This window comes from Globicephala melas, chromosome 5 (genome assembly GCF_963455315.2).
Source record: "Globicephala melas chromosome 5, mGloMel1.2, whole genome shotgun sequence".
NCBI classification, from domain to species: Eukaryota; Metazoa; Chordata; class Mammalia; order Artiodactyla; family Delphinidae; genus Globicephala; species Globicephala melas.
Genome location: NC_083318.1, coordinates 49,034,877 through 49,055,581, shown reverse-complemented (window position 1 = coordinate 49,055,581; position 20,705 = coordinate 49,034,877). Strand labels below are relative to the sequence as shown.

General features: G+C 37.1%; 1 protein-coding gene and 1 pseudogene across 1 annotated transcript in view; one reads left to right on the top strand and one right to left on the bottom strand.

The window, feature by feature from the left end:
• Positions 1–20,705, top strand: part of ADGRA3 (adhesion G protein-coupled receptor A3) — a 118,620-nt gene that overhangs the window by 45,269 nt on the left and 52,646 nt on the right. Inside the window, exons 3-7 of the mRNA XM_030832196.2 lie at positions 752–823; positions 4,897–4,968; positions 11,928–11,999; positions 13,937–14,097; positions 15,731–15,944. Of these exons, the coding sequence (XP_030688056.1) occupies positions 752–823; positions 4,897–4,968; positions 11,928–11,999; positions 13,937–14,097; positions 15,731–15,944 (591 nt within the window). The remainder of the gene's footprint in view (positions 1–751; positions 824–4,896; positions 4,969–11,927; positions 12,000–13,936; positions 14,098–15,730; positions 15,945–20,705) is intronic.
• LOC115839907 (large ribosomal subunit protein eL33 pseudogene) lies at positions 6,834–7,167 on the bottom strand (annotated as a pseudogene).

Genomic DNA, 20,705 nt, shown 5'->3' with positions numbered 1-20,705 from the left:
AATATTGTTATAATTGTTCTATTTAATTGTTGATCTCTTACTGTGCCTAATTTATAAATTAAACTTTACCATAGGTATGTATAGGGAAAAAAACATAGTATATGTAGGGTTTGGTACTATTTTCAGTTTGAGGCATCCACTGGGGATCTTGGAATGTATCCCCCCATGGATAAGCAGGGGACTGCTGTCAGTTGTGACTGCTATCAGATGCCATTGTATAGGGAGCTGGTGGATCATTGCTTTGAGCTGTATTTTGTGAATGAACATGTTGTTTTATAGAGAACCTAGCCGTAGAAGCCTGGGGAGGAAAAAATATGAATAAGCAAATGACATGAATTTTAGAGTGTATATTTTTGAAAATGGTTTAAAAAATTTAATTATGCTTGTGACAAATATAGTCTGATTTATTTTGATAACTGAAATGTAGCATACTAAGGAAGAGATTGTAGAAATAATGTGTAAGATTGTAGTTTAGTCATAACTTTGAATTGGAATAATATTAGGACACATATCTTTTTTGACATATACCTTTATTCTTATATTGACCAAAACAAATGGCTTCAGAACCAGATTTCTTGATTTTGAATTCTGGCTCTACTGCTGGGATGACTTTGGCCTAACCTTTTTGGCTTCAGTTTCCTCCCATTATTATTATTGTTATTGTTGTTTTCTGTATAGCAGATAGGTGCAGTGTGCCTAAATATTTCCTGCAGTGTCAAGATATAAATAACTTTTATTTTATTTTTAACAGGGACCTCCGAAACAATCTTATTAGTAGTATAGATCCAGGTGCCTTTTGGGGACTGTCATCGCTAAAACGATTGTAAGTGTTTGAATTGCTGACTTATGAATTTGAACTGTTGTAAGTAACTGTTAACCTACTTTAAACTTTAACACGATAAAAAAAGTGGCTTTTTAATAATTTTTAGAAGTTCATCTAGCCAGGTCCTAGATAGAGAAACAGAGTGTTTAATGTAAGTAGCTTAGAAGGCAGTTTATTTTTACAGTAATATGGTTTGTTTGGTGATAGATGGTTGCATCCCTCTTACGGTAATGAAATCATGATGGTTGGCTTTGCCAGCTGCCATAATCTGTAGATGATTTTCAGGTTATGAATACGTTTAAACAGTCTCTTGTAAATGCCCTAAAAATTGAGGCCCCTTTCTATTAATGGTTTAAAATCTTGCCATTTTTCCATATATTTTCTCTATGTATTATCATTTCAAAACCTAAAGACCAGTTTTTATTATTTCTGAAGCTAAACACCCCTGCTCCCCTTACTGTGCTCATGTCACGGTTGCTGTGTGAACATGCTCATATTTGAGAGGTCACCCTGTGCTCAAGCCATGTGGACTGTCCCACCACCCTTTATTCCTTCTAAATGCATTTATTGAGTGCGGGCTACTTACTTATGCTCTGACTTCTCTGGAAGAGCACACAGACTCTTGGGGGCAAATAGATGATGCAAACACATCCTAAATAATAATGATAGTAGTCTGCCAGGGAAAGGAGGGGGACCACCTTAGAGGGGAATGACCTGCCTTGAGAGCGGCCAGCTGTTAGATTTGACCTTGCCCCCGAGGGGTGAATACATATTGAAGAATAACAGAACGAGCATCCTAAGCAGAGTGGACATAGGTGTGAAAGAACATGTCCTTCGGCCAGAGCTTCAAGTAGAAAGGGGGAAAAAACGTTGGGAGATAAGCTGGTCAGGGGGGAACTAGGCTTTTGATGCTTTCCTGCCACGTTGAAGAATTTCGAATCTATTTGTTAGACAGTAGGGACTGGCAGAACTTTTTCATTGTGGAGTTGATGTGATGAGATTTGTGGCGTCAGAGTTGCAGTGGATCAAGCTGGGTTTAGAGTTCAGTAAAAGTAACGTATCAACCAGGTATAGCAATGTAATCGAAGTGGGAAGACAGATCAGCATCAATTCAGTTACAAAAAAATTCATTGATTCTATCCTGTGTGCCCAGTAGTGAGCCAGGCTCTAGAGATACAAAGGGAACTCAGGAACTGCTTGGAAGGTTTGCAGTTCAGTGGAATCGTTATATACCAACCAAGAACCTGAATATGGAATTGGAATATACTCCCGGAGAGATGGAGCAGTAGCTGGAGTTCAGCTGCTAAGAGTCATTGAAGCTGTTAGGAGTCAGCCATACGGACACAGGCAGGGGCACGGAACACGGCCATCAGTAGGCTACGTGCATCTCCAGAAACAGTCATTAGGAAGTGGAGGGGCAGCAGCTAACTGAGCTTGATGTATAACAATGAGTCATTTTCTTGTTTCTTACTGGGGCAAACTGACATCATGCTTGGATGGAATGTGAGTCCTCCTGTGGGGAACAGGAGTGTAGGTGCTAGACCTACCCTATCAAACTCTGGGGCTGAGGCTAAACCACCTTTGTTTCCACAGTCCCTCCTAGTGATTTTGATGCTGAAGTTAAAGAACTTCTAGAATATTTTTCCTTCCAACTTGTTTTTCCAAAAGGAGGGAGGAGTGTGGCATCATATGGCCAGACAAGTCCACTCATTCTCTCCTTCTGTGATCCACACCACTGTGTTCTGTTTTCTGGTAATAGGGAGATCAATACTGATAATATCTCCATGTCAAGGTAGAGATTGAATGAAACTTGACTGTTAATAAAAAGCAGGTTCATCAGGATGTTTCAAGGATACTGTAGAATATCTTAGGTTCTCCATCCAGTTCTTTATCCTTCAGTAAATAATTTTTCAAGTACTGCTATCCAAACTAAATAAAATTCTTGTTCAGTAGCACTTAATTACTATTATTGTCCCAGATGTTGCCTTAGCATTTTTTCATTGCATTACACATTAAGTAGTCTCTTGTGTTCTTGCCTAGGGAGGTAATTGTCATTTATAATGTTCTTCCCATAGAAAATTCATTCTTAATTCCAAACAGCTAACTTGTAATTGAACTTATGGTATACAGCTTGTAAGCTGAGAGAGTCCTATACGTAAACTCAATGAGATATAAAGATATTCTGCTAGTTGCTTCTAGATTATAGGCAGTTTTTCTTATGAGGCCTTCAATCATTCATTCATTTCAATTGTGCATCTCACTCGGCAGCCACATGTAAAGTATTTTTGTAAGTGTCCCATGCCTTTGCCTTTATTTTATAGATAATTTGGATCAGGAAGATTAAGTGGCTTTCTGAAGAGTAAACTACCAGAAGTAGGTAAAACCTAGACCCATTCAGTTTCTCCTTTGCTTTATCAACAAATTCAAGCTGATTCTCAATTCAAATTAAAACCCATTACCAATACCTAAATTCTATTTTAAATAGGTATAGCTGTAATGAAATTGTTTCCCAAAGAATCAGTGGTAGTTGCACCATTTAAAGCTCAGAATTGAGACAAGATAATGAATAGAGCACAGAAATGCTTGTTTAAGCAACACTTCACAAGATGATGCCTAATTTTCTTAAACAGTAAAGCCCAGAAATAGAGGAAAATCAGCTGGAATTTTAAAAAAGTCCCACACGATTAAAAATACTTAGCGTTAATATTCTGAGGAGCTGGAGCACAGCGAATGCAGATAAAGACTTTCATTGCTTAAGATTTTTTTTTTTAATCAAAAGTTTCCGTAAGAAAGGGAAGGCAGTACTATGAAATTTTTGGAAACCAGGATTACCTAAACTAGCTTTTGAAATATCTAGAGGAAAAAGTTAATGAGTAGGTACCGGATTCAAATGCAAAGTCTTTGTAATTTCTCTCGGACTAATACATTTTTTTCCCCATTACCAGGTATACAATTCAGAATCAGTTTTAATTTAGAAATGGGTGGTACAAGTCTTTAAAGAGTAACTCAGAGTGAAATTCAAAGAATATATGCTTTTCTATTACAGAGAATAATATGGGCATTGAAGAAAATATGATAAAAATATTTTTAAAATTCGGTTTAGAAAGTTTGTTTTAGTTCTTTTATTGAAATTCAGAATGATCAATAATTTCAAATCTAACAACCGAGAAAAATTAAGATTAATTGTTTTAGGGCTTTCATACTAAATCCACTGATGGAAAATGTTGCAAGCCATGCTGTCTCATTTGAAGAAATTGTCAGTTACCTCCCAATTAAAATGTAATCTGATTGAAATGTAAAATTGTATTCACTGTGCTTGGTGTGAAGAAAAATAGTGTAGAAAGATAGAACAAAATACTAAAATTATCACACAGTTAAAAGGAAAAAAGTTTCATGGCTTGAGGAGAAGAAAAAAATGGATAGAAAGTAACATTTGATAGGAAATGTAAGAAGTTAGGAGTGACTGGAAAAAATGGGCCGTTACCTAGATGTAGTTATAAAGTAATTTGACTTGGAGCATAAATGACAGATCTGTAAAGTAAAAGCTAACTCAGTTGTTTTTTTCATTACAGTCAAAACTTCTGAGTATTTAAGGAATGAAATTAGAAAGCATTAAGTTTCAGATGTTCTTGAGGAAATAAAAGTTTCAGCATTTTGGTAATTTGCCCTTTTACCCATTGTCCGTTGGATGTTGCCTGAGATCAGGCTCTGTTCCCTAACTTAACCTAGCATGATTAGCTGTGTAGATCATCACAGACAATAAGATGGAGTCTCATTTTTACTACTTCGGTTTTATCTTGAGTCATTTGACAGGAGTAAATGCTTGAAATATCAAGGGCACTGTAATTAAACAGCGTTTAGCCTGTACGTGCCAGAAGTAAGTGAAAGCAAGGATTATTTCTTCTCTCAGTGCTGCACTTGAGATAGTGCTGCACAGAGATGCTTAAGAGATAGATAGATGCTTAAGAGATAGGACTTGTGTGATACCTGGGTGCCATTCTTGAATATTGAATGTATGAAACCTTCATTAACCAAGAGAACTAATTGAAGACACTTTTTCCCTTTCTCTCTAGGGATCTGACAAACAATCGAATAGGGTGTCTGAATGCAGACATATTCCGAGGACTCACCAATCTCGTTAGGCTGTAAGTACCTCTTTCTTTTGTATTATAATACAAGGAAGCATTTGAACCAGTACCCAAATTTTTATGACCACCTATATGTTTAATATTAAAATAACAACTGTAGAGGTTACAGAAGTGGTAGGATATAAGGAGCTGGCAATTTAATCATGGAGATATAATGTCATCAGAACATAACAATGCATTATATCCTCCGTCCCAAACACGCACACAGCACGCACGCACACACACACACACACACACACGATGTAGTATATACCCCAGGGAACATGTCCACATTGAGAGACATGATCAAAGCTTTGCCACTTTGGGAAAATTTCTTGGAAGAGATGAAACTTGAGCTGATGGTCCAGATCGTTAGAAAGGAAAAGAAGTCAAGCAAATGATAAAAGGAGGTAGAAATAAGAGTGAGGCCAGTTTGTCAAGGTGAAGGCCGTTGGACTTATGAGTAAAATGACCATCTGAATCACACCTCTGACCTTGTGATTATAGGTGAGTTGTTTAGCTTTTCTCTTTTTCAGATGAAAAAGTAGATTAATAAAGTAAGTAAGTAAAGTAAATAATAAATAAAGTAAGATTAATAATACCTCAAAGTTATTATAAGGATTAATTAGCATTTGAATTATCTATACCTGTATCTTATAATTTGTATCTAATATAAGTGCAGAACTTTGTATATGCCATCAAATATATTTTAATTTTATTTTTAAAATAGACTCTGAGAGTAAGTAGAAGTAAGTTCAGTTATCTATAATAGAGCTTTATACAAGACCATATGAAAAGCAGACTGAAGCTTAGAACTCATTCAACCCTAGGAAGCCACTGAAAGACATTGATGTGGGAAAATGGCATAAAATCATGATTTAGAGAAGAGCAATCTAGAAATAGGGTGCCGGGTGAAATGCAGGATTTAGGGGTAGAAGTTTTAGTATTGAGATCACCTATGCCTGGTTCTTTCTCTTTGTAGCTTTTTAGAATGTTTCTTCTGTTTCGTTCAAGTTAACTTTGAAAAAGCTATAGCGGCTTAAGTAGTGCGATCATTTCATCTATACAGTAAGGGAGGGTCTCCAAATCACTTGCCAGAACAGAATAAAGTTACTCCTGCTTCTTAGTCAGCAGATTTGTATTTTTCAGTGTGCCCTTTAATTCTGGAGGAAAGATAGTTGGCCAAGTTTATGTTTTTAAACAAAAGATTGATTTGGTGTACAGCTTTACTCATTGCGAGAAATTAATTAAATCAATTACGGTTTCCCTTTTTGTAGCTGGATTACAAACAATTTCATTTCAGTGCTTTCATTATCTCGAGAGTTTTGTATTTTTCATTTTAAGGAATGTATAAGAATTGGCAAATTGAGGCATTTATGGAGAAAATTTGTTATACTTTTGGGTAGCTGTGAATCAAATAATGAAAAAGGGAGTCTGAAGTTTTTTGACCATTTTCTTGACTTTAGTTTCAGATGGATATGTAGCTTTGGTCTAGGAATTTTTGACCCATCAGCAAATGTTCTTTAGGCAAAAGAGCTGTGTGGGACAGTGCTTACATTAAGGCAAGTTACTATATGCTTACTATTATTATTTTTATTTGCCTCCTGCCTTAAAAGCAAACATTTTTGGAAGTTTTAGAGCTTGGGTTGTATCTTACATTTTTACCAATTCTCTGATACCTGTGAGAATTTACAGGTCATGGAACACAGTGGACATATATCCAGGTGAATCATTAAAACATAGAAATAGCACTACCACGTTTCCTACTTTGAGATTGATTGAGATGATTTTGTAGCCCATGCAATAATAGATGATGGTGGCTCTTTTTTTCTTTGTTTTAAGAAAACAAGTCCACAGTTTTATATATTTACTTTTCATTAAGTTTAAATCCATGAAGGGTATACTGTCACTCGGATTCTCTGTCCAATGGCCTTAGCAAGGAGGTTGCTTTGGAATTTAGAATGAACCATGATGCCACTGTTTCCATAAGCATAAGTTATCTTTTCCCAGATTACTCTGGTTTTGTTAGGTTTTCCACCAGGAGTTACTGTGTTGTTCTTTGTTTTGCGCACATAAGCACATCTCCTGCCTAGATAGAATTGTTTCACCTTGAGCATATACACCTTCAGTTTTTAGGAGAGCCATTTGCTCCCTCTGGTTTCGTAGATCCCGCTTATAGCCAACAAAAATGGCCTTGGACCACAACCTTCCAGACATACTTGTCCTGTTAGAAGTCCTGTTCCCAGCAGGCTTCCACAGGGTCCAAGAAGGCTGAAATAGAAAGGGTGATGGTGGCTCTTTTAAATGCAACAATATGGCATATATAGAACTATACCTGACATATCCTTTAAATACTGTTCTAAGAAAAATTGGTAATTGAGGTAGCTTCTTAACATTGAAGAATGCATTGCAGTGGAGTTGCTTGTGATAATTTGGGTTGACATAGTTCTAGAGCTGTGGATCAGGAAACTTTGAATGGGTGTTCTGCTCTCTAAGCCAGGCTGTATGCCGGTTGTGAAGGCTGATAACAATTTATATTTCAGACATGGAGAATAGCATTTTCTCAGTCTAACAGGTGGAAAAGAGAATCTGATTAGTTAAGGGACATGTAGTAAATTTTTTTTTAACATCTCTTTTTTTTTTTTTTTTTGCGGTACGCGGGCCTCTCACTGTTGTGGCCTCTCCCATTGCGGAGCACAGGCTCCGGACACGCAGGCTCAGTGGCCATGGCTCACGGGCCCAGCCGCTCCGCGGCATGTGGGATCTTCCCGGACGGGGGCACGAACCCGTGTCCCCTGCATTGGCAGGCGGACTCTCAACCACTGCGCCACCAGGGAAGCTCTTTAACATCTTTATTGGAGTATAATTGCTTTACAATGGTGTGTTAGTTTCTGCTTTATAACAAAGTGAATCAGTTATACCTATACATATGTCCCCATATCTCTTCCCTCTTGCATCTCCCTCCCACCCTCCCTATCTCACCCCTCTAGGTGGTCACAAAGCACCGAGCTGATCTCCCTGTGCTATGTGGCTGCTTCCCACTAGCTATCTATTTTACACTTGGTAGTGTATATATGTCCATGCCACTCTCTCGCTTTGTCCCAGCTTACCCTTCCCCCTCCCCGTTTCCTCAAGTCTATTCTCTATGTCTGCGTCTCTATTCCCGTCTTGCCCCTAGGTTCTTCATGACCTTTTTTTTTTTTTTTTAGATTCCATATATATGTATTAGCATACAGTATTTGTTTTTCTCTTTCTCACTTACTTCACTCTGTATGACAGACTCTAGGTCCATCCACCTCATGTAGTACATTTTTTAGGTTAGGAATCAGAGAAGCTCCCTAATTACTATTTCTCACCCCAAAGAGTAAGTGTACAAAAGAAATCAGTCTAGAGTGGATCACTGTTCTAGCTATTTCCTCAGCTACCTCTTCAGCTGAACTTTCTGGGTTACCCTGGAACTTGGGATCTCAGACTGACTTGGCCTCTTAGCCAAAGGGGCTGGAAACCTTGGCAGACACCCTGTTGCATTCTCACCCATACTTCTTATCATATCGAAACATCTTGGCTTTGGCGATTCAGTGTAAAAATTCAAAAATGGCTTTTTAAAAATATGTCAGAGGATTCAGTGGACTTGGGTGTGGTGGGTAAAATTGATTAATTCTATGTATTGATCTCTGCCTTTATTGATGGAGAAATTCTGGGAAGTGAAACCATCCTCCCAGAGATTCCCATTGTAACCCTAGGAGTAACTGACAGACAAAGATGGGACCCAATAATGGACTTCAGTGAAGTCTCTGTCCTTCACTTAGGAAGTTGATTTACAGAGAAATTGTCAGCAGATCAAAAAAAGCAAAGATTTCCTTTGTTTTCTTTATGAATTTTGGTCAGTTTAAAGCCTGTTTTCCCCTAAGAAAATTATACCTTTAATATTTTTCTATCAGAAATAGTAGGTGAGTGATATTTATAAGAACTTCCTTTTTACAATTAAAAATTACTGGTGCTGTTAAGTAATAAACCATATAGAGAGATATGAAGCAAAAGTTAAATCTCCCCTTCATCACTTCAGACACACCCTTCTGAGATAGCATGTACTAACTGGTGTATATATTCTCAGATTTTTCTGTCGTTCCCCGCCCCCCCCCGAAATGTGCAGGCTTTCACATAGGGCTTTAAAAATGTGCTCTACTTGACATTGTACTTAAAACATTTTTTACTGACGTACCCTTAATATCTTTTCAGGAGAATACATATTGATTTAGTTCATGTGAATAGCTATAGAACATTCCAAGTATAGAACAGATCATAATTTAGTCAATTATTCCTCTGTTAATGTAGATACTATCTGATTCCTTTCCTCCTCCTTTAACAAATCTGCCCTGGTAAACCTTCCTGTATATACACAGGTGCTGCATCAGACACACTTAACTTATAGGAATACAAATATATCTGTGTAGCAAAAAGTAAGTAAAGAAAAATTGACAGAGTAAGAAACAACATGAGTGGGAGTAGGTGGGTAATTCACCTACCACCCCATTCAGTAAACTACATTAGGACACAAGAGCGGTGTCTTTGCTGGGAATGTTGTCATTCTCAGTTTCCTTATGCTTCTTTTGGTGTAAGCACCTCAGAGTTGGAATGGGATTTTAATGTTTTAAAGTATGTGTAGGTTTTTATGGCCACCAGCCGAAGCCAGTTACTTCATAGGTGTCCAGCCAAACAAATAGCAGTCTGTTCCAACACTGGAGGAAGAATTGGTTTGTGTTGGTACTTACTGAGAGGATGGCATGTCTGTCTCCAATGTGATTGCCTCCTCTGTGATTTCCAAGGAAAAAAAAAATTATAATACCTAATAATTAGAATAAAGTTACTTAGTAATTAGAATCTAATGGTCCCTGTAAGCTGCAATTATTTTGTTTATACTTAAATCCTATATTTGTAGAATGTATTTTTATTTCCAACTTACTACTATGGACTCTTTCAGAACATCGAAAAAAATATTACAGGTAATTGTATAAGGAATCTCCATGGACCCATCAATCAGTTTCAACACTTAGTAACTCATAGCCAGTCTTGTTTTAGTTACACCTCACATCTCTTGTCTTCCTGCGTATATTTTAAAGTAAATCCCAGAAGTCATATAATTTCACATAGGGTACCTTCATAAAAGTATAGTTGTTCATTTTAATTGCATCTAGGTTACTTTCTTAAAATGTTACAGTGATTTATACTCCATCAGCTGTACCCTTTTCGAAATCCACATTCAGTATTCACTCTGATAGGCCAAAAAAGAAAAGGGCATCGCTTTCATGGTTCTTTTGATTTGCAAGTATTCTTTTTGTTTTTTAAGTTCCTAGGCAATTCTTTTATGAAGATCAAAATTATTTTATCCAGCCTTTTTTCTATCAAAAAAATCCTAAGGCAATAAAAATGAATCTAGTGATGTTCTTACTGAAATCCATTATATCAGTATATTAATTTGTGAGGGATTGGTGTTTGTATAATATTGTCTTCCCATCCAGGAATACATTGCTGCAGGTGTCATGGTAACAGCTGACCTCTCCCCCATCAATTCTCTTTCCTCTCCTCACTGGAGAATCCATCTACCCAATTGTCACTTTCTTCCACACTTGAAGGATGAAACTCAGGCTCTGGAGGAGAGGCAGGCCTCCTTGCAGGTCTCAGGACTTCTTCCTTGAGAACTCTAGGTCCAAATATTATCATTCTTTTTTTTTTTTAATTATTTTTTTAAATTTATTTTTGGCTGCATTGGGTCTTCGTTGTTGCATGCGGGCTTTCTCTAGTTGCAGCGAGCAGGGGCTACTCGGCGAGCAGGGGCTACTCTTCATTGTGGTGCGCAGGCTTCTCATTGCAGTGGCTTCTCTTTTACGGAGCCCGGGCTCTAGGTGTGCTGTGGCACGAGGGCTCAGTAGTTGTGGCTCACGGGCTCTAGAGCACAGGCTCAGTAGTTGTGGTGCCCGGGTGTAGTTGCTCTGTGGCATGTGGGATATTCCTGGACCAGGGCTCGAACCCGTGTCCCCTGCACTGGCAGGCGGATTCTTAACCACTGTGCCACAAGGGAAGTCCCAAAATTTTATCATTCTTGTTACTACAATAGGCACAGAAAAGATCTTGTGATGGTTGGACCATGCTGCCATTTTCCCAGAGTCCTTGCTAGCGCCTCCTAAAGGTGGGGTCTGAACAGTCAGCCACCACAATTGAGCACCTACTATATACCCCAGTTTGTTACTAGCTGACAGAGGTACCCCAGTAAATAAGACACACAAGTCCTTCCTCTCTTGGAGCTTATAGTCAAGCATGGAAGAAATCACAAAAAATGATTTGGTCAAAGCATGATGGGTATAACAAACTACTCACATTGTAGCATAAGTTGTTCTGCAGTTCATACAAAATTCTGCAAGTGTTTAGGTATTAAAGCCATGATACAGGGGGAAACGAGAGAGGTTAAGTAATTGGCCCAAAGCCAACACGGAATTCTATCCCAAGTCTTTCGTCTTAAACCCTGGACTCATTTCACTCTGCCAACGTATTTTACTGGGTTACTGTTAGCTGTTGCTGGCCCTTCAGACCCTCCATTTCCATGTTTTTTTAAATTTTTGCTTTCTTATGTGATACTGAGTGAACACATGAAGAATAATTCTTGTTTCAATGAGAGTATGACTGAAGATCTAGTTCAGGAAGTCAACTTGGAGGTTCACATGATATTTGATAGAAAAATCCTTATCCAGCAGTAATTTTAAATAATTCTGTTTACTGCCTTATATAAGGTTAAGAACAATTTTCTTCTTCAGCTTTGGAGAAAATATTTACTAGATGTTTCTCTTCATAAGATTTAAAACAACTTTCATAAATTCTTTATAACAGTAGTTAATGATAGGACATTTTAGGAAATATAAAATAGATAAAACGGTATATAATTGTTAGCATTGCTTAAAGTGTAATTATTTCCTTTTTTCCAGGAACCTTTCAGGGAATTTGTTTTCATCATTATCTCAAGGAACTTTTGATTATCTTGGCTCATTACGATCTTTGTAAGTAAGAATTTTTCTCCTGTTTTAGTAGATATATTTTAGTGTTTTAAAATTAAAAAGTTATTATATGGCTTAAGAGACTTCATAGGAAAAGCTTGTGATTTTGCAATAATTAGAATCTCACTTGAGAACTTGCATTCACATTGAAAAACATACCATAAACCTTAATAATGTGTCTCAGGCTGGGACAACCATTTTCTCCTTAGAATACTACTCTATCTCTCTAATTTATATTTAAAGTAAATAAATTGGTAATTTTTTCTCTTTGTATTTCCAAATCAGAAAACATTTTGTTCAGCTAATTAAATTCCCAAAGTATAAAATATGCCTCCCTCCCTATGAAGAATTTATAGGGCTTCCCTGGTGGCGCAGTGGTTGAGAGTCCGCCTGCCGATGCAGGGAACACAGGTTCATGCCCCGGTCCAGGAAGATCCCACATGCTGCAGGGCGGCTGGGCCCGTGAGCCATGGCCGCTGAGCCTGCGCGTCCAGAGCCTGTGCTCCGCAACGGGAGAGGCCACAACAGTGAGAGGCCCACGTACCGCAGAAAAAAAAAAAAGAAAAAAAAAGAATTTATAGTTAAGACTATGTTATGCTTTAGCGATTTAATTTTATCCTGTAACTCCATCCCCCAAACTGATTTCACAACTTATTACTGACATTTCTAGGCATGCTTACATAGAATGCCTGCTTTATGAAGTCAGCGTAAGGTCATATTTACATAATTCTCTGTAGCTTTAGAACTGGCTGATTTTTTCCCCCCAAAATACAGTTTTATTAAGTGCGAGATTGTACAGGAGTTACTTTTGAAGCTAACTGTATTTTCAGATAAACCTTAATATATTTCAAAGTATAAGTTATAATGACTTCTGTTGGAATTACAGTTAAATATAATGTTTTTCAAATTTTTATGGTATATAACATATGGGCTTGAGTCTCTTTTTCCAGTGACAAATGTCTTCTCTGCCAGATGTCTCTGTTTGATGTATGCTGACTTCTTCCCTTTTTTCCCTTCCCTCCTCCTCATCTTTCGTTTTCTAAATTTATCATTTCAATCTCATTTAGCAGTTTTCACTGGGATGTAGCTGATAGGTTAGGCGCTCACGGTGCTTCTCCCCATGGCAGACATACGTATGTACTTCTAGAATCACACGGCATCAAACTCTCTCTGGTCTTTTTGGTACTGCTACGGTTCTTATCCAGAAAACTGCTTTTTAGTGAAAACATCTCCTTTTAGTGGGCTCATGTCAGCCATTTCTGTGAAGTTTAGGAAATAAAGGCTGTAAAAATAATCTGGCTTTTGAGACCCTGGATAGCAGCAATGTAGGAAGTACTTTCATCCAAAAATTGGGCAAAATTGCCAGTGTTTATAACTGATCGTGCTGGAAACTGACCAGAAGGTGGTGCTTAGGAATTAGAAGTCAGCCAGTCATCCTAGTCAGATAAACAGAATATAACCATGTGAAACAGTCATATATTGCTTTATGTTGCCAGAACTAACAGAGTTTGCAGGTGTTTAAGCCAAGAACATGGCAGTGATGATGGAAAAATTGGGGAAGGCTTCAGGATCCAGTATTTGTACCACAGACTTGATGAAAGGGTAACAGTTTGATAGACACAAAGGATGGGGATGTGGTATTCCAGTACCCTGGGCTTCAGGAGTTTGTTACATAGATGAGGAATAGATTTTGTTCACGTGCCAAATTTGATTGAAACTGGAGTCACTCCCCGAGTCAGTGGGGAAGGGAGCTGGGGTCAGGCATTTGGCGTCATCTCAAGGGAAAGGAGACCATAACCAGTTGATGGTACAGTATGTGCCGTAGCATGGTAAGGGTGAGCAGGAATGTGCTTGCCACCCAAAGGGTAAAGCCAACATAAAGCAAAAATGCGATTTAATTCATTCACCATAACTTCTAAATTGCATTTTGTATGCTACAGAGAATTTCAGACTGAGTATCTGCTGTGTGATTGTAACATACTGTGGATGCATCGCTGGGTAAAGGAGAGAAACATCACGGTACGGGACACACGGTGTGTTTATCCTAAGTCTCTTCAGGCCCAGCCAGTCACAGGTGTGAAGCAGGAGTTGTTGACGTGCGGTAAGGAAGACAAACTGAGAAAGGGTTAACTGTATTTTACTTGCTATCTTGTTTTGCCTGACAAACTGCGGAGTTCTGTTTACACATTGGGACTGATTACAACTGTCAGTCTTCATGGATTTGATAATATTTAGTTTTTGCTGATAGTTAAGTCAGCTGGATTAAAAAACATTTTTTCGATGGGTGTTTAAAGTTCTTAGGTTCTGAACAGCTTTCTTTATGAAATCCAGTTTCAATAAATAGTATAGATCTTCAGATTTTCTAACAGCAAATCAGGAATTTGTTGATAGTAATAAAATCTCAGGATACAATCACACTTTTTGTTGGTGGGGTGTGAATTGATACAGCCTTTTTGAAGGATAGTTTGGCAATATGCATTGGTGTTCTTAAAGAATTGATACAACTTCGTATAGTAATTCTGCATGTAGGGGTTGCTTCTTAAGAAATCATCAGCTGTGTGTGTAAGTCTTCAGACTTTGTGAACATATCCTAAATTCTCAAAAATAGGGCATTGGTTTAATTATGGCACATCAATTCAGTGAGATAGTATGCAGCTGTTGAAAATCATGAATTTTAAGAATACCTGAAGACTTGAGGGAAATAACACATTTACCATGTGCTAAATGAAAAACAAAAAACAGAAAACCAAACAGAGTCCTTAAAATGATAGAGTAGGTTCTAGTTTAGTCTTTGTGTTTGAAAATAGACAACTGTATCAGTTTTTTCCATTTATTTTTATTATCATTATTGTTTCACATGTAAAATATGCTCATTGGATTAAAGATTTATGAAAATAAATAATGTATACATATATCAAATTACCTTGGTGTACACTTTAAATAACTTATAATTTTGTCAGTTATACCTCCATAAAGCTGGGGGAAAAATGAAAAACTAAAAGAAGAAAAAAACAAAACCCATACTTACATTCTTATCATTCATAGGTAGCTAATGTCAAGGATATCTTGGTGTATCATCTTCTATACCTTTTTATTATGTTTTGTCCAAAATATCATACTCTAATGTTATTTTGTAACCTTTTGTAACTGGAAATGGTGTAAACTTGTTTCCTCATCATATAAAAGATGCATACCAATCCATTATACAGATGTGGCCATACTTTTATTTTTTCATTACAGAGGTGTAGCCATAGCAATTATTACTGCAGATTTAGGTTAATAATTTCTCACTCTATAAACATTAAAAGGATTAATTTCCTTGTGTACATCTTTACATATTAGCTATTTAGGATAGAATACTACTAAAAGTAGAATTATTGTTTAGACAAAGGAACTAAATATTTTAAAGGCTTTTAATGAGCCAAAAGATTTGTGTGCATTTTTGCATATGTAGTTAAAATTTCTCTCTTTTATTTTTCTTACTGGAAGGAAATATATCAGCTTTGTAAAAGTTGATATGAAATGGTTTCATTTTAATTTTACTTAACTGTGTTTTCATCTTGGACCCTCTTAAGTCAGTAATAGCTTTGTTGATACTAACATTAGAATGCTGATTACTGAGAAATTTGTTTTTCCATTTTTAAAATTTCAATTAGAATTTCTGTAATTTTAAATTTTGGAGTGTGAATATAGTATTGTATTTGTTAACTGAGTCTTTATTTTACTGTCTCTAGATCCTCCCCTTGAATTACCATCTTTCTACATGACTCCATCTCATCGTCAAGTTGTGTTTGAAGGAGACAGCCTTCCTTTCCAGTGTATGGCTTCATATATTGATCAAGACATGCAAGTGTTATGGTATCAGGATGGGCGAATAGTCGAAACTGATGAATCCCAAGGTATCTTTGTTGAAAAGAACATGATTCACAACTGCTCGTTGATTGCAAGGTAAACTTTTTTTAGATGAGAAATTGTCTCTGGATTTTATCATTTCAAAATTGTACTGTTTAGTTAGAATTTGAATGAATATTTTACCTTCTTGCTTTTAAAAAAGCAAACTTCTGACATTTCTTTTCCTGATTGTTACTTATCGTCTAAAATTAAATAGCTATCTTTTCCATCCAGTTTTGGAGGAAAAAAAGCATAGGATAAAAGGGAAACACTGTTTAAAAGTGAGAGACTTTTTGTTTAAAGTCTCAAGAGGAAAAAATATAAACTTTTAGTGGCAAACTTAATTTCTAACAATTTCCTGCTACTAATAAGCTTAGAATTTCACTTTTGGGAATCACCTAATTTTCACTGTCTTAAGATTAATGTAACATTTTAAGATACTTCCTTTTTTCACCCCACTAGTATAAAAGAATATAACACGTGTCAACCCACGATTGGTGCAAGCATAGCAATAGTTATTTCGAATGAACTTAAAGTACAAAAAACAGGATAAAAATAAATATGATGTTATCACTTATCGTGTTTTATTTTGGTAAAATCTTAATCTGTAGGTATTGAATTTTCTCTTTCCTTCTCTCTGCCTCTCTTTCTGTCTCTGTGTATCTCTCCAAGCCTTTTTCTGTCTCTCTGTCTTTCCTTCCTACCAATTTCATAAAGATAGACCTCAGCTTGAGTATTGAAGAGTAGATCTGTAGTTTCTCAGCTCTCTCCTGGGGCACTTTAGGGTAGTATTACAAAAGCATCATGAAAAAATTACCAAGAAACTAAAAGCTGTCTGAGTTGAGACTCAGGTTTGGGAATTTTGAGGTTCGAATATACTATTTTATAATATCTCTTTCTCTTCTGAGATTTCCTGTTTGTTAGAAGCATATTTTCATTTGTGTCTTTTAACTTTTATAGTAAGTACCCTTAAATCCTTGCTTTCATATTCCAGTATCTGGGTCATCTTGGGATCATCACCTTTACTATTTTTCTTATAAATATGGTTTATATTTCCCTATTTAAAAAATATTGTTTATATGTCTGGTGATGTTGGATTGTATCCTGGACATTGTGAATAATTTGCTATAGAAAAGTAGACAGAGTACAGCTTATGGGACAAATCTGGCCTATGAATGTTTTTTTATAGTTTTAAATGGTTACATTTCAAATGGTTATAAAAGTACCTACATAATATTCTCAGTGTTGCTTCTTGGTCAGCAAAGCCTAAAGTATTTACTCTCTGGCCTTCAAAGAAAAAGTTTGCTGATCCCTGACTCTGGATTCCTTTGTATTCTTCTCAAGACAGCTAGTTTTGTTTCATTGAACAGTTACCTTGGTTAAATTCAGACTCCTGGATCTGGCTTTTCTGTATTAGGCAGCCACTGAAATCTGCTCGGTGTTTGCCCTGTCTGCATGGGTCAGGGTCAGGGTCAGTTAAAGAGCTGGGTGGATTTTATATGCAGAAGTTTGGGCTTCCAGCCAGGCTCCTTTCTACCTCTGTCCTCTGATTTTTCAACCGGTAAGATTTTGAGTTTCTATTTGAATAATGCCTGCCCTTGGGCAAAAGCCATTAAAAAAATTTCCTGGTTACTCCCCACTGCCATTCCCTTCTTCCTACTGTCAGGTCCTCTTTGGTTTCTGCTTGCTTTGGATCACTCTCCATGTGTTCAGATAGTTATCATATTGTAGTTTTGTTCACAGCTTATAACTAACTGTTAATTGCAGGGAGGGTGGTTTGATAGGAGCCACTCTGCTATTACCAGAAGCAGAGTTCTTTTATTAGGGGATAAGATTGTTAGGAAAGTTTTTTATATGTTCTTTGCACTTAATATTAAGTTCTAGTGAGAAGATTCTAATTGTTACATTATTTTTACTGTGTGATAATTTCACAAGTGTATACATATGTCAAAACTTACCAAATTGTATATATATGTATTTTTTGGGCTGCGTTGGGTCTTGGTTGCCGCGTGCGGGCTTTCTCTAGGTGCGGCGAGCAGGGGCTACTCTTCGTTGCGGTGCGTGGGCTTCTCATTGCAGTGGCTTCCCTTGTTGCGGAGCACAGGCTCTAGGCGCTCGGCTTCAGTAGTTGTGGCACGCAGACCCATGGGCTCAGTAGTTGTGGCGCACGGGCTTAGTTGCTCCGCGGGATGTGGGATCTTCCCGGACCAGGGGTAGAACCTGGGTCCCCTGCATTGGCAGGCAGATTCTTAACCACTGTGCCACCAGGGAAGTCCCCAAATTGTATATTTTAAGCAGTTTATTTTCTGAGTAGAGAATAATTGACATATAATACAACAATAAAGCTTTAAAAATGTAATAGAACCCTTTTCTGAATAAAAGAGCCTTATTTTTTTAAATTTTATTGAAAAGTATAGTTGATTTACAGTGTTGTGTTAATTTCTGCTCTACAGCAAAGTGACTGAATTATATGTATATTATTCTTCTTCATATTCTTTTCCATTATTGTTTATCACAGGATATTGAATATAGTTCCAAGAGCTTTAATTTAACTCTTAAATTTTGTAGCTATAAAGTAACTAGATTTACTTTATAAATTTATTTCTGTAAGTCATGTTTAAATTAATCTAAATTCCTTTAGCATTACAAAAAAATTAATTCTAAGGATAGCAACTTCACCTAACATTTTTTTGTTGGTAGGGACACTTACCAAAGTGAAAATCTTTCATATGAAGCCTGAGAAGTCCTTTACACAGAGTTAATCCCAGAATAATAAAGAAGTTGTAGGAAAAGGAAGTATGTGGTTATTGGACTGGTTTACCTCATACAGCTCTTGATTCTTCATTGGTCTCCTCATGTCGTTGATCCTTCATTAGTAAGAATCAGAGTTTGTATTTTTCCTAGACACTGAAATTGAAGCTACCTCCTTCTCCTTAAATCTCCTAATATGTCGTGTTGAGGATTCCTGAAAACTTTGTTCCGATAATTGGTTTTAGACATTGAAGGTATTGCTGAAAGTTGGGTTAGGACCGTTTTCTCCAGAGGGTATGCTAATGTGTCCTGGGGTGCCACAGTGTGTTAACGGAGGTGCTGTGTGGTATTATAAGTGTTTGAGCATAGTGATACTGGGCATTAGTGAGACATGACACAGCTACCAGCTCCAGGCAGTTAGGGTGTTGAATTTACATGATACTGCATCTCTTTTGCTGGTGCCATACTTTAGATAATGGGATTTTGACAGTTACTATGGTGCAAAAGCAAGTAGTGTGTGAAAATAATTTTGGAACAAGGAATATGGATATCACTGTTTGATCTGTATCTAATGTTTGATTAATTTTGGAGTGCCCAATAGGCATGCACAGCCCATTAGGAAGTAGTTGTGGTTAAGAATGAAATACTTATTTTAATTGATGCGTGTTTTTTTTCAAATGGCTACTAAGTTATTAGGACATATATACATAGTTTTAGGATTGCATTTAGTCATTGGAACCACCCTAGGTGTTTTTTTTTGTTTTTCTATTTTATTCTGTTATAGTCGATTGTATTTTTTTAACATCTTTATTGGAGTATAATTGCTTTACAATGTTGTGTTAGTTTCTGCTGTATAACAAGGTGAATCAGCTCTACGTATACATATAACCCCATACCCCCTTCTTCTTGCATCTCCCTCCTACCCTCGCTATTCCACCCCTCTAGGTGGTCACAAAGCACAGAGCTGATCTCCCTGTGCTATGCGGCTGCTTCCCACTAGCTATCTGTTTTACATTTGGTAGTGTGTATATGTCAATGCTACTCTCTCACTCATCCCAGCTTACCCTCCCCTGCACCGTGTCCTCCAGTCCATTTTCTACGTCTGCGTCTTTATTCCTCTCCTGCCCCTAGGTTCATCAGAACCTTTTTTTTTTTTTAGATTCCATATATATGTGTTAGCATATGGTATTTATTTTTCTCTTTCTGGCTTACTGCACTCTGACTGGCTTACTGACTCTATAGGTCCATCCACCTCACCACAAATAACTCAGTTTCATTTCTTTTTATGGCTGAGAAATATTCCGTTGTATATATGTGCCACATCCTCTTTATCCATTCATCTGTCAATGGACACTTAGGTTGCTTCCATGTCCTGGCTATTGTAAATAGTGCTGCAGTGAACATTGTGGTACGTGACTCTTTTTGAATTGTTTTTCTCGGGGTATATGCCAAGAAGTGGGATTGCTGGGTCGTATGGTAGTTCTACTTTTAGTTTTTTAAGGAACCTACGTACTGTTCTCCATAGTGGCTGTATCAATTTACATTCCCACCAACAGTACAAGAGGGTTCCCTTTTCTCCACACTCTCTCCAGCATTTATTGTTTGTAGATTTTTTGATGATGGCCATTCTGACCGGTGTGAAGTGATACCTCATTGTAGTTTTGATTTGCATTTCTCTAATGATTAGTGATGTTGAGCATCCTTTCATGTGTTTGTTGGCAGTCTGTATCTCTTCTTTGGAGAAATGTGTATTTAGGTCTTCTGCCCATTTTTGGATTAAGTTGTTTGTTTTTTGCTATTGAGCTGCATGAGCTGCTTGTAAAATTTGGAGATTAATCCTTTGTCAGTTGCTTCATTTGCAAATATTTTCTCCCATTCTGAGGGTTGTCTTTTCATCTTGTTTATGGTTTCCTTTGCTGTGCAAAAGCTTTGAAGTTTCATTAGGTCCCATTTGTTTATTTTTGTTTTTATTTCCATTTCTCTAGGAGGTGGGTCAAAAAGGATCTTGCTGTGATTTATGTCATAGGGTGTTCTGCCTATGTTTTCCTCGAAGAGTTTGATAGTGTC